The sequence below is a fragment of the Anas platyrhynchos genome, chromosome Z (genome assembly GCF_047663525.1).
Source record: "Anas platyrhynchos isolate ZD024472 breed Pekin duck chromosome Z, IASCAAS_PekinDuck_T2T, whole genome shotgun sequence".
Classification (NCBI taxonomy): Eukaryota; Metazoa; Chordata; class Aves; order Anseriformes; family Anatidae; genus Anas; species Anas platyrhynchos.
In genome coordinates, this window is record NC_092621.1 from 40366240 (window position 1) to 40383671 (window position 17432).

Below are 17432 nucleotides of genomic sequence, written 5' to 3' on the forward strand. Positions count from 1 at the left end.
TGTTTGAATATAGAAATCTGCTTGTTTTTCCTGCAGAACTTCAATCATAGTAGCAAGTTTACAGTGTATTTTAATAGTCTTCATTAATATTAATTACAGATCTTTCAAGAACAGATTGTTCCAAGCCCATCTTATCTTTCTGGTATTGGAATACATAACTCAGAAAAGGAGGAGAAGGCTTGACTTCAGTTTTTTCCCTTGACGGTGCAATTAGCTAATGGGGAAAAACATTTACTCCAAGCAGCTAGTAATAGACGAGTGTGTAATTAGTTGGAGAACAAGTGTAAGAGAGTAGTATCAGTATAGTCTGTTAAAATTCAAACCCATCACAGTGCATTAGTGTGTAAGGACAAAAATAGGATATTTTTTAGGAACAGTGGACAAATTTGAATTTTCTTTAGACAGAAATAATCAACGTTGTAATTAGAGGGTGGAGAGTGACTGTTCAGGTCATATAGTTAAAAATAAAAATAAAAACACACAAAATATTTTTTTCCTGTAGTCATCCCCAGTAAGGCCTTGGCTTTTCCTTAGATGACTGAAACTCCAAAAATGCCTGTCTTGTGTGTGAGAGGACGTTGGCATTTTATGCAGTGGTTGTTAGGAAGTTTTTTCCCCAGACACAGTCCCCTTTCATTTCCCCAGTGTACCAGACCAAGGAGGAAGTTTTGAGCTGCATTTTATGGTTGGTAAGCACATTAAAAAAGAAAGAAGAGGGTCAGGGAGGGTGTAAAAGGGAGTGCAAACCCAGAGGTTGAGGCAAAGGTCGGCATGTGCGTCCTGTTCTGGAGCAGGGTGCCAATTCCATTGTACTCGGCTTACCCTATAAGATAAAAGAGGTTTTCAAGAACGGAGGGGGAGGTGTTTTCATGTTATTTCCACAGAGTGGCAAAGGACTTGCTCTGTTTGGTGTTGAAATAGAGAAAATTAAGTTGTTAAGAAAAATTCCCAGCTAAAATTAATCTGGGAGGAAAAACATAACAAAACAAAACACCTTCAGTTGTTTGAAGGATCTTCCACTGTTACTCTGATGTTCCTGGAAGAGACACCCTTAGTTTTGTTGTAGATCTCAAGAGGTTTAATAGAGCTCTTCAGTCTTGCTTTTTCTGAACAAGATTTTCTCTTTCAGATAAGGAATGATGCTAGGAATCATTTTGTTTACTCTGCATTATTTGAGGAAGTAAAATATCCAATTATAATGTTCCCCTGTATCTTTGTAGCTCATGAACGTGTCAGTTAAATTAATCAGATTAACCTGAGATATAAACTCTTCATAATGTGCCTAGTATCAGTTGCAGCTGAATAAAGGCTGGTCTGATTTTTCTGATTTCACTATTAAACCTTATGTTGTTTTTAATAGGATATTAAATTTTTAATGTTCAGGAATTTAAATCAGTTAAGTTCAGTTCAGCTGAACAGAGAGAAATTAATCAAGTTTAAAGTGGAGAACTGGGAATGGGGACCATTAACCCCATTGAGAATTCCAAGCCTGGAATAGAATCCAAGCCTTTATGAATCAGAATATCCCAAGTTGGAAGGGGCCCAAGAGGATCCAACTCCTGGCCTCACACAGGACCACCCAAAACTCAGACCATGTGTCTGAGAGCATTATCCAAAGGCTTCTTGAACTCCAGCAGGCTCAGTGCCATGACCACTGCCCTGGGCAGCCTGTCCCAGTGCCCGACCACCCTCTGGGTGCAGACCCTTTCCCTAACCCCCAGCCTGACCCTCCCCTGTCCCAGCTCCATGCCGTTCCCTCGGGTCCTGTCGCTGTCCCCAGAGAGCAGAGCTCAGCGCCTGCCCCTCCGCTCCCCTCGTGAGGGAGCTGCAGGCCGCCACGAGGCCTCCCCTCAGCCTGCTCTGCTCGGGGCTGGACAAACCAAGGGGCCTCAGCTGCTCCTCATACGTCTTCCCCTCCAGACCCTTCACCATGTTTGTAGCACTCCATTGGAGGCTCTCTGATAGTTTTATGTCCTTCTCGTACTGTGGCACCCCTAACTGCAGACAGATCAAGGTGGGGCTGCAGCAGCGCAGAGCAGAGCAGGACAATGCCTTCCCTTGACCAGCTGGCAGTGCTGTGCCTGGTGTTCCCCAGGTACAGAGTTGGCCTTTTTGGCTGCCAGTATTTGATATACTTACTTTGATAGTATGTATTTGATCCCTATATGCTAGTCATTTATGAAAACACTGAAGAGAACTGGCCCCAGAATGGAGCCCTGGGGAACCCTACTAGTGCCTGTCAGACAGCCTGATGTAGCCCCATGCACTACAACCCTTTCAGCCCAACTCGTTGGCCAGTTGTTCACCCATCTTACTACCTTCTTGTCTCGTTGTATGCTAGACATTTAGTCCTGAATCCTATTGTGAGAAACAGGACTGAAATCTTTGCTGAAATCCGAAAGACTACATTTCGTGACTTCCCGTGCTCAACTAGGTGGGTAACCTTGTCATACAAGGAAATTGCGTTAATTAAACAGGACTTTCCCCTCATAAGCCCATGTTGGGTTTACTGCGCTACAATGACTGCATTGTCTTTGAAGTGTTTTTCAGTAACTCCCAGAATAATTTTCTCCATTGTTTTACCAGGCATTGAAGTGAGATTGACATCCCTGGTAATTATCAGGGTTTTCTTCCTTGCCTTTCTCAGTGGACTTTGAGGGGACTGGGACCTCTCCAGATTCTCAAGACTATTAAAAAACAATCAACAGAGGTCTCATGAAAACACCCACCATCTCTCTGGGTACCCTGGGATGAATCCCTTTGGGTCCCATAGAGTTATATGCATCCATGTGGAGCAGCAAATCCCAGACAAGTTGGGGTTGGCTGGAAGTGTATCATTAACACAGGTGTGATCCTCCTGTGTGGGGTTCTGGGGATCTCAGGGCCCATCACTGGTGTTGAAGACAGAGATGAAGAAGGCATTAAATGTCTCTGCTTTGCTTAATGTCTCTATTTGTGAGGTTACCATCCTCATCAAGGAATGGACCTTATCAACGCTATTATTTAAAAGTGCATTTCAGTCTGCTGATTTATACGGTGCTGCTGGTCTGTCTTTTCCAGACCTACCTCAGGTAGAAGGTGCTTTTTGCATTATTTGTGTTTGCTCTCTTGACTTTTAGAGTAGGTGCACCATAAAAGAGGTGTATTGCTAGTTTTGTGTATATCTTTTGTTTTATTTCTGGGAGGCTGTGCCTCTTGTGCTGCATGAGGAAAAAGACAGACTTGTGCCTATGCAACTTGCTTTGCATCAGTCAGCCCTTTCAAATGGGGGAAGTATCTTAGAAAGAGGGTTTAAGGCTCTAAAACCAGTAAGGTTTTATACAGTTCTTCAGAAATAAATGAAAAAGGTACAGCTTTAAGTTCTTTGAGAGTTTAAATTCCAGAGAGGGAGCAATGCATGGCCATAGACATTTCTTCTAATAAAAGGAAATAAAGTGAAAGAAGCTTTGTCCAGTAGCCAAACTCACCTACCTAGAAATGAAAAAAAGTCCACAAATTAAAATTCTTAGGTGTCAGCTATGTTATATGAACAATTGCAATCATTAATTTAAGTTCTTTTGAAAGCCTTTCTGTGACTTCACCAATTAGCTGTTAAGTCAAGCATCTCAATTATAGACGAATAGTCTTCTATTCCGTAAGCCCTAAGATTTAGAGTATGTTACTGATCAGCATTCTGTTTTGAAAAATTGAAGTGTACTTTGAATCTTTTTTCCTTTTTTAATCTCAAATACCCATCATTTACTAGGCAAAAATTAAAATGATTCTAATGAATAACATCAATGTAGTTTGATGTACCCTCTACCTAGTATTTATTCCTAGCCATTTTGAGGTTTTAAGAACTACTTATTTCTTGTCGTAAGTGTTTTGTTGTTGTTTGTTTCTTTGTTTTCCTGATCCTGTGGATTGCTGTGACACCTACCTTTTCAGAGTTTGGAATAAGTATAATTTCTTTAGGGGAATACCTGTCAGCACACAATGGAAAAGGTTCTTATGGTTATTTTCATTTTTCTGTGTTTGTTCTTAAACTAAACATTTTTATGTGTTTGTTCTTAAGCTAAACACATTTTTCTGTGTTTGTTGGTAAACCACACTGACATAATCTATGAAAGCACTAGAAGAGAGGGTTGCCCTCAACACAGAAGCAATAGTGGTAAATTCCTCTTTTATACTGGTTTATGACTGTTGCTGCTTTTTGTTTCAGATTCTCCTTGATGAACTTGCTTCCACTAAATATTGGGTATCCATGCATGTCTCAGACCACAGCGGATTTCATTATCGCCAGTTCTTACTCAAATCCTTGATAAGCAGGACTGTGAATGATGATAATACACTGGTACGAAATCAAATGGTAAATGAGCAAAACCCTAGTCTTCAAAAGGAGGAAGAAGGTGAAGGGGCAGAAGCTGCCTGTGCGGAGGAGCAGAGCGTGGATGTCCCCCACTATTTAGAGGAAGAGTTGGATCTCTGCACTGATCTGATCGACGCTTACCCAGGGCATGAAACCTTGTGGTGTCATAGGTAAGAGGACTTTGTCAAAAGAGTGTCTTTCTGATTGTTGGATTGTTCTTTGCCTGATATTTCCAGACAAGTAGTTTTTCTGATTTTAAAAGGTACTACTCAATGGAAGATTTCTAAGCTACCATGTCTTGAATGGAAAATTTTATTGGGTTAAATTTCTTGTTGGCTTAAGCTCTGCCTGTCCGTATAGTTTGTGTAAGAGATGCAAGATGCTATTAATTGGTCTTATTGCACACAAAATGCATAAAGGGCAAAAGATGTAGCAATAGATAGGCTGAAGGATCATCTACAGAAACTGTCTGCTTTGCTAGCTGCATGTATATGCCTAACAAGGTAAGAGCAGGTTTGCCAAAGTGACACTGAGACTTTTTTTTTAATATGCTAAGCAAAATGAATGAATATATATGATTTTAGTTTTTATCTGCACTGCCTGGCAGGCCTGGCTCACTTGGAAAGCACAGTGGCAAAACACCACCATTTGTATGTGTGCTGTTACAGTAATGAGAACTGAAGATATATATGCTGTATGAGTTGATCTGATACCCTTCCTAAGTACAAAATCCCTTATTAAAATACAAGATCAGATGTTTACGGGATTGTATTCCTTCTGTTTAGTAATCACAGAAGATCATTTGTGGGGTTTGAGGGAGACCAGCTGTTACATACATGCAAATATATGTATACAGCAGTTGCTTTCTGTAGTTAAATTTCTGCTGTTTTCTTCAAAAAGTCTTCTCTAGGCTGAACAGAGAGGCTGTGCTGGGGACTTCCAGTTCCTAGAAATGGAAATTTCTACAGTTTGATAAAGAGTTAGGCTCTGTAACAGTGAGATCAGACAAGATATGAGAATCCGTACATGAAGCATGATGTCTGTGAAGTTCCTAGATTAAAATAATTCTGGAGATACAGAAGCTGTCTTTTTGTTCAACTTTGGCACAGCTACAACACAGGCATGTGTCCCTTTCCATTGTCTGTGCTCTTTATCTTCATTCCTGCATAAAGTAACCTAATGCACCATGCCTCAGGTGAACTTGTTTTGTACAGTCTGACCGTGACAGCAGATTTTGTGCAGTGACACCTATTTGCAAGGGAAAGAGGTGAACTTTACATGTTCTTTGACGGTGCATGAGGAATGACTTGCTGGGTGGTAATGCAAATTTTATTACTGAGATAGGCATAGCAAAGTACAATGGCTCCTTTACAGTCATTCAGCTTGAGGTTATCACAATCTTTCTGCTTTCAATAAGCAGCTGTCCTGCGTGTTTGTGGAAAAATGTGGTGGGGTGGCAAATAACGCAAATAAAGAGCAAGAGGGTGTTGTTTTCAGTGTATGACTTTTTTTTTCCTTTTTTCTTTCTTTTCCTCTGAAGAAGGCGTGTGTTCTACCTTCAGCACCACCTAGGCAACAGACTTCCTCTTCTGAGTGCGGTTGTGTCATCCGTGGACAGCAGTGATGAAGCTTTTCGTAATTCACACCCCTGTCCTGCTACACGTCACACGGCACAAGCTATGGATGTTGATGGTTTGAGTGAATCCATCTGCAAACAAGGTTATACTCAAGAAAAAAAACGGCTGAAGCGTGCTCCTTTGCAGGACTCTTTTGGGCCAGAAACAGAATACCGGTTCATTGATAAAGTTTTATCAACTTGCAGAGATGCGGACCAAGCCAGGTTTGCTACTGCTTATAGGAAATGGCTAGTTACTTTTTTAGGTCAGTGAAGGAAGTGTTTGAAGCCTTCAGGGTTGTTCTTTTAGTGCAATATTCTCTTTTCAGACACAAACGCATGTCTTCATTGCAAATGTTAGCTAACCATGTGTTTCTCACTCTCCTAATGGTCAGTCCTAAAATTGATACTCAGAGTAGAAGTTTGTCACTTTATTTATTAAGAACTGGCATACCTTTTTACTAAGCAAATACAGTTTGTCATTCTTTAACCTTTTAAGAAGTCACTCTTTTTCTACCTGTGTGCCAGCTTCCTACCATGCCATTGTCTTATGTTTTAACTTCTGCATTAAGGTGGACTCTGAATCATGTGGCTTTTAAGAAAACAAAAAAAAAAAAAGTACGTTTTTGAAACAGAGTGTCTGGAAAAAGAATAGGAGGATTTGTCGGTACCAGCTTAACCTGTTTCCAGGTTTTTCCTCTTTACTATACTGGATCGTGCTAAAAATGTATTGGATTCAGACTATATTTAGTGAGGGCTATTACATTTGTATTAGCTACCCTTAGCAGAACACCAGACTGCAGTGTTTCTTCCTTGAGGAAGTAATGGTGTTGGAGTCATACCTTTTATTATTGTAACTTTTTTCCCCTATTAGTTGTCACATGAGTTTGACAAGAAAGTATATGAAATTGGAATTCTGAAAAGCAGATGCATCACAAGCACACACACACTTACAGTCTGAGCTATATTTGGAAATATTTTTCATAGAGCAGACTTATTTACCTTCATATCCTACTTTGTATTTATTTATTTATTTTACCTCAACAATCCATAATTAATGACACTTGATAAACATTTCTGAATGTATTACGTACACTACAGAATATCAGCCTGCCAAGTCACAAATTGGTAACTTGTAGTTAACCAACACCATACAAATCCAGAAGATGGTGGACTAAAAAGTATTTCTGCTGACTGGTTGTTGAGACTATACAATTCAAAAAAAAAAAAAAAAAAAGGAGAAGACAGCTGGAAGAGACAGCTGTCTCTTCACTTCTTGTTCTTCTGCAGGGCTTCTGTGGTTTGTTTTGTTTCTGTTTTTTTTTATTGTTCTTTTTTTTTTTCCTTTGGAACCCTCTTTCGTTGCACTTCTCCAACCATAGGACCTCTGTTTACATAACTATAAATTTTAAGGGGATTTGATATACATTTCTGTTCTGGTGGAATTAAACATGAATGGTTTGTTTTGTTGTTTCTTTAGGAGTTGTCTATATAAGGGATTTTTAAGGGGAGAAATATTGTACAACTGTAGAGGTTTGTACAATGGCAACATTGTCTCTGTTCCAAACAGAGAATATTGTCTGAGGAGATTAGATTTTCAAGCTAGAGTCTTCGCCAAAATTGCTGTATATTTCTCCTGCCCAAAGTGCCTCCTGCCTACAGTAGGTTTCAAGCTGCTGTCTCTGTTGGGCAGAGAGAGAGAGCAAGAACAAGGGACTGAAAGACAGGTAGCCTGCTCAAAAAAGTTATAACCTGAAAAGAAAAAAGTGGTACTTGAGTTGTGGAATTCAAACAGTCCTAAATAATTTGGTGGATAGAGGTTACCCATGCATTTCAGAATGAAAATTGACCTCCTCTGGTCTTATAGAGGATGTTCATAATCCATTTCAGCCACAAAGTAGCAGAGACATTTCTGAGTATGTGCTTTTCTGTTTGTAGTACCTAGATACGTCTGACTTAGGCTTGAGGATCTGCATGGCAAAGCTTTGTCTCTGTGAGCATCTATACCTTTTTCTGTAAAGGTAGGGAGATATTACATGGCAGTTTGTTTTGATGTGATCTGAGATGCCATCTTGGTTGATGGTTTTAGTTACAGAATAATGTAGCCGATGTGTGGAAGAGGTGTGGGAATGGCTTGAGAGGATTATTTGGTCATAAGATGTTTTCTGTGTGACCACTGCAAAATTGGTACGTTCAGGTACAAACTAGAGTCAACCCAACTCTAGCAAGTTACACCCATCCCAGAAGATGTGATGTGTTTTGTGTATGAAAGATACACTAATCACGTGCAGTAGCCTGGGTCAGCTTGATTACAGATATCCCATTAACGACTAGTAGGAACCTGGTAAGTGTGACATCAGCTGGCAGTCTATTAAGGACCTTATTTGTGGTCCTTTGTTAGTTAGACAGTAACTTAGTTGTGTTTTCTTTGTTTACCTTTGCAAAAATTACCTCCTCATAAGAAGAACAGAAGCAGACAGAAGACTGAGAAGTGGGAGCAGGATAGGAAATGTTTCTTAAATTGTGGGAGGGAAGAAATGCTCCCTTCTTGCACTGGAGTGATTGAGGCTTTTAGAGGAACTTGCAAGATTTACGCCAGACCCTGACTTGAAACCCATAGGATATTTCTTCCAGACTGTAATCTGGAGTCTTACTTGGCTTTCTTGGAGCTAAATCATGGTTGTACTGTGCTATTGAATTTGACAATCTTCCTGACATAAACACTTAAGATCAAACAACTGCCCTCAAATGCATGAGTGCAGTTCCTATTTTTGTCAGCAGGAGTTATGCATGCTTGTATGAAGACAAGATTTGGTCCTACATAGCTGAATAGAGTTTCATTGTGCTTTTGTGCTTGGAAGATGTTCTGAGAGCTCTGATAAGAGATGGTGCTGATATTTTTATTACTTGCACAGGACACTGGTGACTGTAGAATGAATCCAAAGAGTGAATTTTTAAAGCCTATACCTGATAGAAAAATTCCCTTTTTTTTTTTTTTAATCCAATGAGAATTGCTGCTTTTAGAAATGTTTTCAGAATAGACTGCCACATAGAAAAGTAAACAATGGAAATGAATTTGATTGAAACAAGTCATGTTTTCCATCTGGAAAGACACATAAACAGTAAGCTGACAAAAATAAAAAAAGGCTTTAATTTTTTTTTTTTTTCACTGTAACAATGTAATTTATAGGGACGAATAAAATAGATAACTAAATTATTTCTTGTTGTCAGTATCTTGAAGCCTCTTACATGAAATGAATGGAGAGATACTTCCAGCAAATTGTATTAAATTCACAATGGTACGATGTTCTGGAACTATGATCTTTGGTACACACTTATTTTTCCATTCAATATTAGTTCAGAGTCCCATTTGGGTATGACTTGCAGCAAGAAAAGTAGCTCCAGGGCATTGGCAGTTAACATGGATAGAGGTTACTGTGTAAAGATACTTCAGGCATTTTAGTCTCTTTGTATTTCAGAGGTCAGAGCATTTTAATATCAATCTTCTCTATTTCATGGAGAAACTGTCCAACAAGGCTCTAACTCTCTGTAAGTTCCCTCAGCTACAAAATCAAACCTTGTACATCTTTAAACATCTTCATATAGAATTCAGCATCTTTACTGAAATTACCTTCCACTGTAGTAGGTCACTTGCATTGATGCACGTTCTTTTTGTTCACTGGATTAATCCTTGTAGAAATGTATTTGTGCTAGAAATAAAGGGTTTTGAGGAACAAATGTAATTTGAAACTGCAGAAGTTAGAATGGAAGGAATCACGGTTTTAATGGGTTGAATTTGCTGCTGCTACATACATTAACTATTATTTCACTGGCATTTGGTATCTTGTGTGTTACAGTCACTGGAGCAACATGTGCAGCATTAAAAATAGCTACAATAAACCTGCATAATGTTAATGTTGGAGCACACCACTATAGCTGCTCTGATTAATATTTGTTAATCTACTTAAACCTGCATATTAGTGTTTTGTTGACTTCTTACATTCTTTATACAATCAAATCCTTGTGTCATTTAAATATGGGGAAAAGTAAATAGTTTACACAGTTTAATTAACTTATATAGATCTTATTTTAAGACAACTAAGCAAAGTAATAATATGATAAGAAAGCTTAGAATCTGTTCTACAATCAAAATTTCTAGCATTTCTAGTTTTGTGCTAGTCCTACTTCACTAGAATATGTAGCTAGTCTTTATGGATAGGATTAAATTTTTTACTAAGTAGATAATTAATTTTTAAGCAGTATTGTCTAATATTGATGAGCAGAAACAAAGGTTCTTGGAGAAGCTTGTCAGTCTAGCCAGACTTGGCAAGCATACTTTTTCAGAATAACATATAATACAATGAACAAAATGTGACTACCACAGAATAATTTAAGCAGTGAGTCTTCAGAGATTTGATGGACTGAATTTTTGGACAAGGCTTTTTGCTTTGTTTTGCCTTCAGTGAGGGAGTAATGATCCTTAGATTTTGTTTGTACTCAGTAGGAAGTGAACCTTTGCACTCTAGTGTAGGGACAAAAAAAAACCCACGACTGTTGGGTTGTATGTTCTAGAGCAATTATGGAAATCAAGCAGTGAAATGAAATGTAGATGTGACTTTTAAATGTATGTTTGTCTTGTATTCATTTGGGGATAAGAGTTCTTTACAATTGGAACTTGCTATATTTTAATGTTAGATATAAGAGAGGATAAATCAGCTATTCTCAAATGCACTTAACACTCAAGTTAGTTTCAAAGGAAGGTCAGTGTCCCTGTCTTAAGAAAATTTCCCTTCTTTTTTGCCATGTGTTCAGAGGTATGTTTCCTTCAGAACAACTTGTCTATTCTTCCAACCAGCAAAAGAAGAATGTAGCAAAGCATTGGTGAGGTGGCCTCATTTCATGTTTAGATAACTCTGTCTACCTCCCAAAAAGTGCTCTGATTAATGTCCTTAAGGGGAGTTCATCAGGCTCAGTTTTTTCGGAAACCTCATGCCAGACCTAAATCCTCTTTTAGAGGTGAAAAGCTTTATCTATGAAGCCATCTAGTTTCCCCAGAACAGTTTAAGGGTGTGTGGGGAGGGGTGATGAAGGAAAAATATATACATATATATGTGGTGGTAGATGCTTCAGGTAGTAGTTAAATTTGGGAAAACTAGAATTAACATAAACTTTCATTAATCTTTTCCTCTGAAAAAGCGATGTATTGCTAAAAAAATATATATATAATAATATATGGAGGAAATGTGTGCTTCCAAGAAATTTCTTGTAGACAGTTTATGCTTTTCAAGTATAAACCTGACACTTACTAGTGGCTTTTACTTAGTGTGTAATGTTACTTCTCAGGGCATAGTCATAGTGAATTAGGGTACATTTTTACAGTTTATAATTATTGATTTAAAAATAAAACCTAAATGCTAAACATGTAGTAGCTGGCTTTTAACATTTTTTGTCTAGTGTAGTGTTTTATATCTACCCACACACTAATACTGTACCTTACCATCTCATCTACATCATATTTTTATTCTGTATCTTAAATTACTGTTATAGTCTTGCAGGAAGCTCCTGGGAGTTGCTGTGTTTCTTCTCTAAGTTCCCTAGTACAATTCAGTAGGCTATTCAGTGTACAGCTGAGTATCTCACGTGGGCATAGCTGTAATGATGGTGAGCTTCTTACTCTGTATCTGTGTTGGCATGCTACGTATCTCAGATTTTTTTATTTTTATTTTTAAACTCGTTAGGAGACAATATTAGAATTAACAATGCTTTCAGTTGTTGATGGCTGGCATATGTTTATTGATGATGTAAATACCCAAAGGTTGGACTAGGTGATCTTCCAACCTAAATGATTCTGTGATTCTATCCTGAAGAGCAGAACTCTTACCTGAAGTCTAGTTTATTAAGCATCTTTTCCTGCACCATCTCAAACCTGCTGCTAATCCTTCTATATAGGTGGAGGCGGGGAAGAGCCCACAGCAAAAGGGAGGCGTGTATTTTGTTCACAGGACATGTTCTGATTAGAATAAAATTGTGGTGAAACAAAGAGCTTTTCTTGGATGAGGCATTCCTGTATGTTCCTTTTGGAACTGGTATGTCACTAATACATTAGGATTCCCTGAACAAATGGCTGTGTAGAATGAATAGATAAGTTCGGTATGTGTTGTTGTTCTTGTTTGTTTTAAGCAGAGTATAGATTACGTTATTACCTGTTGAAAAGTCACATAAATGATTCAAGGTACCAAAACTTGTGTTTGGTGTTTGTTTTTTTTTTTATAAGACAAAATATGTTTATACCTACTATGTTAATTCCCTTTTGTTCCAGTTCTTTTTTGAAGTGTCGACATTTAAAACTGGGTAGCTATCTTGTAAAACGTGCTTGGGAATGTATTGTTTAACTTCATGTAATAAAAAATAGTGGATGTCTTAAATGGTTTTAAGTAGCATTAGGATTCACGATAGTGATAGCACTATGATATTTAAGTATGCCATTAAACACTAATTTTGTAGCACTCTCATGTCCATCAAAATACTATTCTACAAAGGGCAAAATGTTTATTTTATCAAGATATGTGAAAAAGTATTTAATTCTCACAGCTTTCATATTAGGACAAACAGTTGTTTTTAAACACTATTTTGCAATATTTTTCTATAAAAAATTCTCAGATGCACATTTGTGACCATTGTAATTTTTTGATTTCCAATGTTGATAAATTAGATAAATATTAAGTTTTGTAGCAGAAAGAATAAGAGAACAGTAAAACACTGGAAAGTGATCCAATAAATGAACAGTGTTCTACAGGATAATGATTATAAAGCATTAAGTTCATTTTTCACTGGTCTTGCTTAGTTATAAAATGAATTTTTTTCAGGGATTATTTTTTTTCATTAGTAGAGATATGTGAACAAATTATTGATATTTATTCTCCCACAGTAAGCATGTGTATATGTACAGGTGGATGAATGGCAGCAGAGCCGTGTTCATGTAACATCCTGTAAAAAAAAAAAAAAAAAAAAAAAAAAACGCAAAATCTCCCACATAGGACTATTTTTATGTAATGCTGATGATCTGTGAGTAGAACTCTTCCATGGAAGACCTGTCTTAAGTCTCTGGTTCTAGAGAGATAATTGCCAGTGTCAAGGTTTTCTGAAAGCAGCAAGATCTCTTTCTTCCCCTCTGTGTCTTCATCTTCTTTCCTTTCATGATCTTGGTCTGTGTGCATCCACAGACCAAATCATTGTTACAAGTGCTTATAGCTCGTGTTTGAGACAGTGAAAGAACTGGCAAGGTTCTGCAGACTGGCAGGACTGGGGGGTGGGTGTTCAGTTGGTGTCCTACTTGCCAGATAGCTTACAAAAGTGCCCCAGAAGGAAAAAGGCACATTTTTGATGAACTACTTCAGCATCAGAGGAGACTAGAAAGAGGATGTGAGACACAGGCTGGCAACTGAAATTGATATTTGAATTACAGACATCAAATGGTTCTTTTGGTACGTTACTTTCAGTGTTTTCTCGTATTGTCCGTATGATAAAAAAAAAAAAGAATTTTTGATGTGACTTTTTTTTAAGTTACTCATCATTTTGAATGCCTTCTGGTTTTGAACTACTGGATTTAAAATCTCTCTCTTACAGGGCTTTTATTTTTATTTTTTGCAAAATGCTATCACCTTTACTCTTTTCTCCTAGACAATACCATTCACTCCAAATGTTCTAAAATGAGCACCTGAAATCACAAGGCATTATTGAAAATACTGCTTGTCATTTTTAATTCAAAATTTACTGCAGGGGCATTTTCTGCTCATACATGTTTCTTTCAGGTTATCTTATTGCTGGGGTGGGAAGGCAGAAGGGGTTTATAGGAAGCCCTGAGCAGATATGTATAATTTTGGTTCACTTAATTTGGGGTTTCATTAGATCAGAAGGCTTAGTATGAGCAAGTAATAAAACCTACAGAGTCTTTTCACAGAAACAATTTGCAGGATGTGGCAGTTTGCTACCAGTCTGCGTGCTTAATTTTAGAACAGAACAGAACAGAGCAGTTCAGTTAGGAGGGACCTGCAAAGATCACCAAGTCCAGCTGCCCAAGTACTTCAGGGCTAACCAAAAGTTAGAGTACATTAATGAGGGCATTGTCCAAATGCCTCTTGAACGCTATGGGAGAATCAGCCACCTCTCCAGGAAGCCTGTTTCAGTGTTTCACCACCCTTGCGGTAAAGAAATTTTTCCTTGTGTCCAGACTGATCCTCCCCTGGCACAGCTTTGTGCTGTTCCTGTGCATCCGGTCATTGGTTACGAGGTAGAAGAGATCATTTTTACTTCTGTTAAAGCAAGTGACAAAATTCCCTCTTGAATTCAGTGGGAAAGAATCAGGCCATGCTGCAGAGAGGGCATCAGTCACTGCATGGTGGCTTTGTGTGATGGGTTGTAAGTGATTTCAGATGGTCATATTCATGACCTCACGAATAACAGTTGTTAGGGTAATGTATATTCATTAGTGCTGTGGTTGAGGAAAAACTGTTCAGGTTCTGGAGTGCTACTGGTTTAAAAGGGCAGCTAGAGACTAGTATGGGTACTACCCAAGTATCAAGAGCTAGGAAAACTTTTTTGTTTTTGTGATTGAGAAAAGTCTCGTACTTTGTACCTGTGTGCTAACAGGGTAACACATCACAAGTTCTAGGAGGTACTGCATATCAAGGTACTATAGGTCAGTTGACTGAGTATGCAAAATTCTTAGGGACAAATGGTAAGCTTTTAGGTGACACGTAATAATTGGTGTAACGTTGAAGGGAGAAAGTCTTAATAAATAGTGAAAGGCTTAAGTTTTACTGTTCTCAAAGCTTGCTGTATATGTTCATGGTGCAACAGTAAACTGCACGTTTGTCACACTGTCATCTCACAGATGCTTATAATTGGGTAACAACTTTACTTTTTAAAATGCATCTACTCAATGTTGATTTGAAATGTTCTAGAATTATTTGTTGTTATCTAGTAATAGATCTTTTCCTCTTTTTAATCCTTCTCCAGTGGAACCTAGCCAGATACAGATTTTCATCATTATAAACCTAGCTTTGCTGTAAAGGGAAGTTGAAATTTTGCCATATAAAATGTTCAGATCTCTGGTGTCTACTTAGAAACATAGGAGGACATCCTAACATCGCTTTCCAGTTGTGCACACTGAGTTTTACCTTGTTTATCTTGAATATTTTCTATTGCATGTTAATTCTATTTTTACATATTCTAGTAGTACAAAATATATTTTAAAAAAAAAGAACTTCCCTAGAGCCCTAACCATTCTATGCAGATGTCTTCCAAAATTTACAGGTACAATTTTAGTGGTGATGGTGATAAATGGATTTTTTTTTCACTTATTTATCAGCAGACTTGTTTTTATATGTATTAGTGATAGAATGTACTAAGCACAGCTGTAAGTTATTGTATTTCTGTAGAAAATGGAAAATAGTGTAAAATTGTTTTTGTTACATGTTGGCAGTTTTTAAATAAAGTTTTCATCTCCTAAAACCTCTGTTTTCTGTGACAGTGTATTTACCCTGGAGTAGAATATCATTGTTAACAGATACCCTTCCTACATATTGCTTATCTCTTTTTGGTGATAAGCTTCTTTTAACAGGAATCACACCATCTTCCATGAATTTATGTGATGTCAGCAGATTTAATTTATTGTCTATTTGAGCATCAATGAGTAAGGCTTTTTCAGTTGCATTCTTACATATTTTGTTTGAGCCTAGTTTATGAAAGGATGATGCACAGTAGTAATACGTGTTAAGAAACTTGATTTTGACAGTAGACATCTGGCTAAACTGTTTAGAGTCCAAGAACCTGGGCAGCTGAATGAAGTTCGTGTGACTGTAACAACATCTTCAAGTTTCAGCATGCTGTTTAGTGAAGTGCTTCCCCTTTTTAAATGCTTTTATAATTGAATGGAATATATTTCAGAGAGCTTAAAATCTTGAAACTAGGTATCTGCCTTTTTACGTTCAAAAAATACACTTTGCTTCTTTCAGATTCAAAATAGGTGTAATATAGAGCTGCATTACTTTGATCCCAGTTGATTGCCTTTAGAACGTAAAATTTGCTGCACAAATTTTATGCAACTACCTGATGAAGAGAACGCAGATGACCCCTAATCTGATCTGGTTGAAAAGGTGCTTGAGGGTACACTCATTATTTTTGTAAACTCTAATGATGTACATATATGTGCATTAAGATGGTATCAGTTTTTAGATCTGCAGTTATGCTCCTCAGATAGCATGCTACTTTTGTATAGCTTTAAGCTTTCATTTATCAAAAAATGGTATTTTTTCATATCAAAATTGTCTTTGTGTTAAAATGTCTTTCATAGACTTCAGTTAATGCTGCTGTAAATTTGTTTTCATTCTTTGTGTATCAGGGCAATCAATAGCTCTCTAAATAGCTTTCATTTCAGGCTATTATCCAAATAAGTGACATTCATGCTGTGTAAATTCATTATTATTACCAGAATGTTGTGGGGTTTACTTTTTTTTTTCTTTTTTTCTCCTCTCTCTATTTTATTTTTTTAATCTATGACATGGCTATTAGGTTATTTCAGTATAACAGCTTATGTGAAAGATTCTTTAAATATGGTTAGACAACTGTATATTTTACATTTTTTAGAGGGCATGACTGGAATTCAATGTCCCAAAATTGTTAAATTTACTTAGTTGTTGTCTCGTAATCCTGATACTGTGATGCATGTGCAAGGAATGAATTACTGACATGTGAAAAGAATTGAAAAATGTAATGTGTTTGCATCATCATCTCTTTTACTTGCACTCTATAATATTTGTTGTTGTTATTCTCTGATGTAGGGCTTCAAATCTTCCACGATTTTCCAATTGTAATAAATGTAAATGCTACCCAGCTACTCATAAGCATACAGAACCCTTTAGAACTCACTTGATTTGTGTCAGAAAACAGTGGTGGTATTGTCTGTTTTCTCAAAGGTATGGAGCACCTGGCTGTTCCCCTACAGTCTGGATTTCATACACTTTTAAAAAGCAAGCCGTGATTCACAGCTTTGTTTGTAACAAAACATCTGAAGGACTTATTTTCTGCAGTATGTGGGAGAGAAGTAAAAGTAAGAAAGGAAATGGAAATGATGTGTCAAGAAGTGTCTAAGGGAAGAAGACAACCTTTTGAGGGTAAGTGTTTTTCATCATCTAAAGTGGAGCATTCACAAGGGAAAGACATTTTTTAATGTGGGACACCTTTTCTTTTATTTCTTTTGCATGTATGCTATCTCAGCTCTGACATGCTCTGCAGTATCAGTATTTCTTTGACTAAAATAACCTTTCCTGGTGGCTTATGTCACAAAGGACAAGGTAGATAGCAAAGATTTTTAGCTGCAGAATCCATGAGGTTTCAAAAGTCTTGCTTTTGTTCTCCTAAATATACGTGTTCAAACACAAGTATTAATCTCTCTACTAGGTCCATCTG

The 17432-nt window shown here is 37.4% G+C and overlaps 1 protein-coding gene across 2 annotated transcripts in view; it reads left to right on the forward strand.

Annotated features, from left to right (window-relative positions):
* The window catches only part of PTAR1 (protein prenyltransferase alpha subunit repeat containing 1), a 35414-nt gene extending 19938 nt beyond the window's left edge, over positions 1-15476 (forward strand). For both annotated transcript variants that reach the window (XM_038170550.2, XM_072030981.1), the window contains exons 6-7: positions 4202-4518; positions 5889-15476. In XM_038170550.2, the coding sequence (XP_038026478.1) occupies positions 4202-4518; positions 5889-6237 (666 nt within the window). In that variant the 3' untranslated portion in view covers positions 6238-15476. The remainder of the gene's footprint in view (positions 1-4201; positions 4519-5888) is intronic.
* The last annotated feature ends 1956 nt before the right edge of the window (positions 15477-17432 follow it).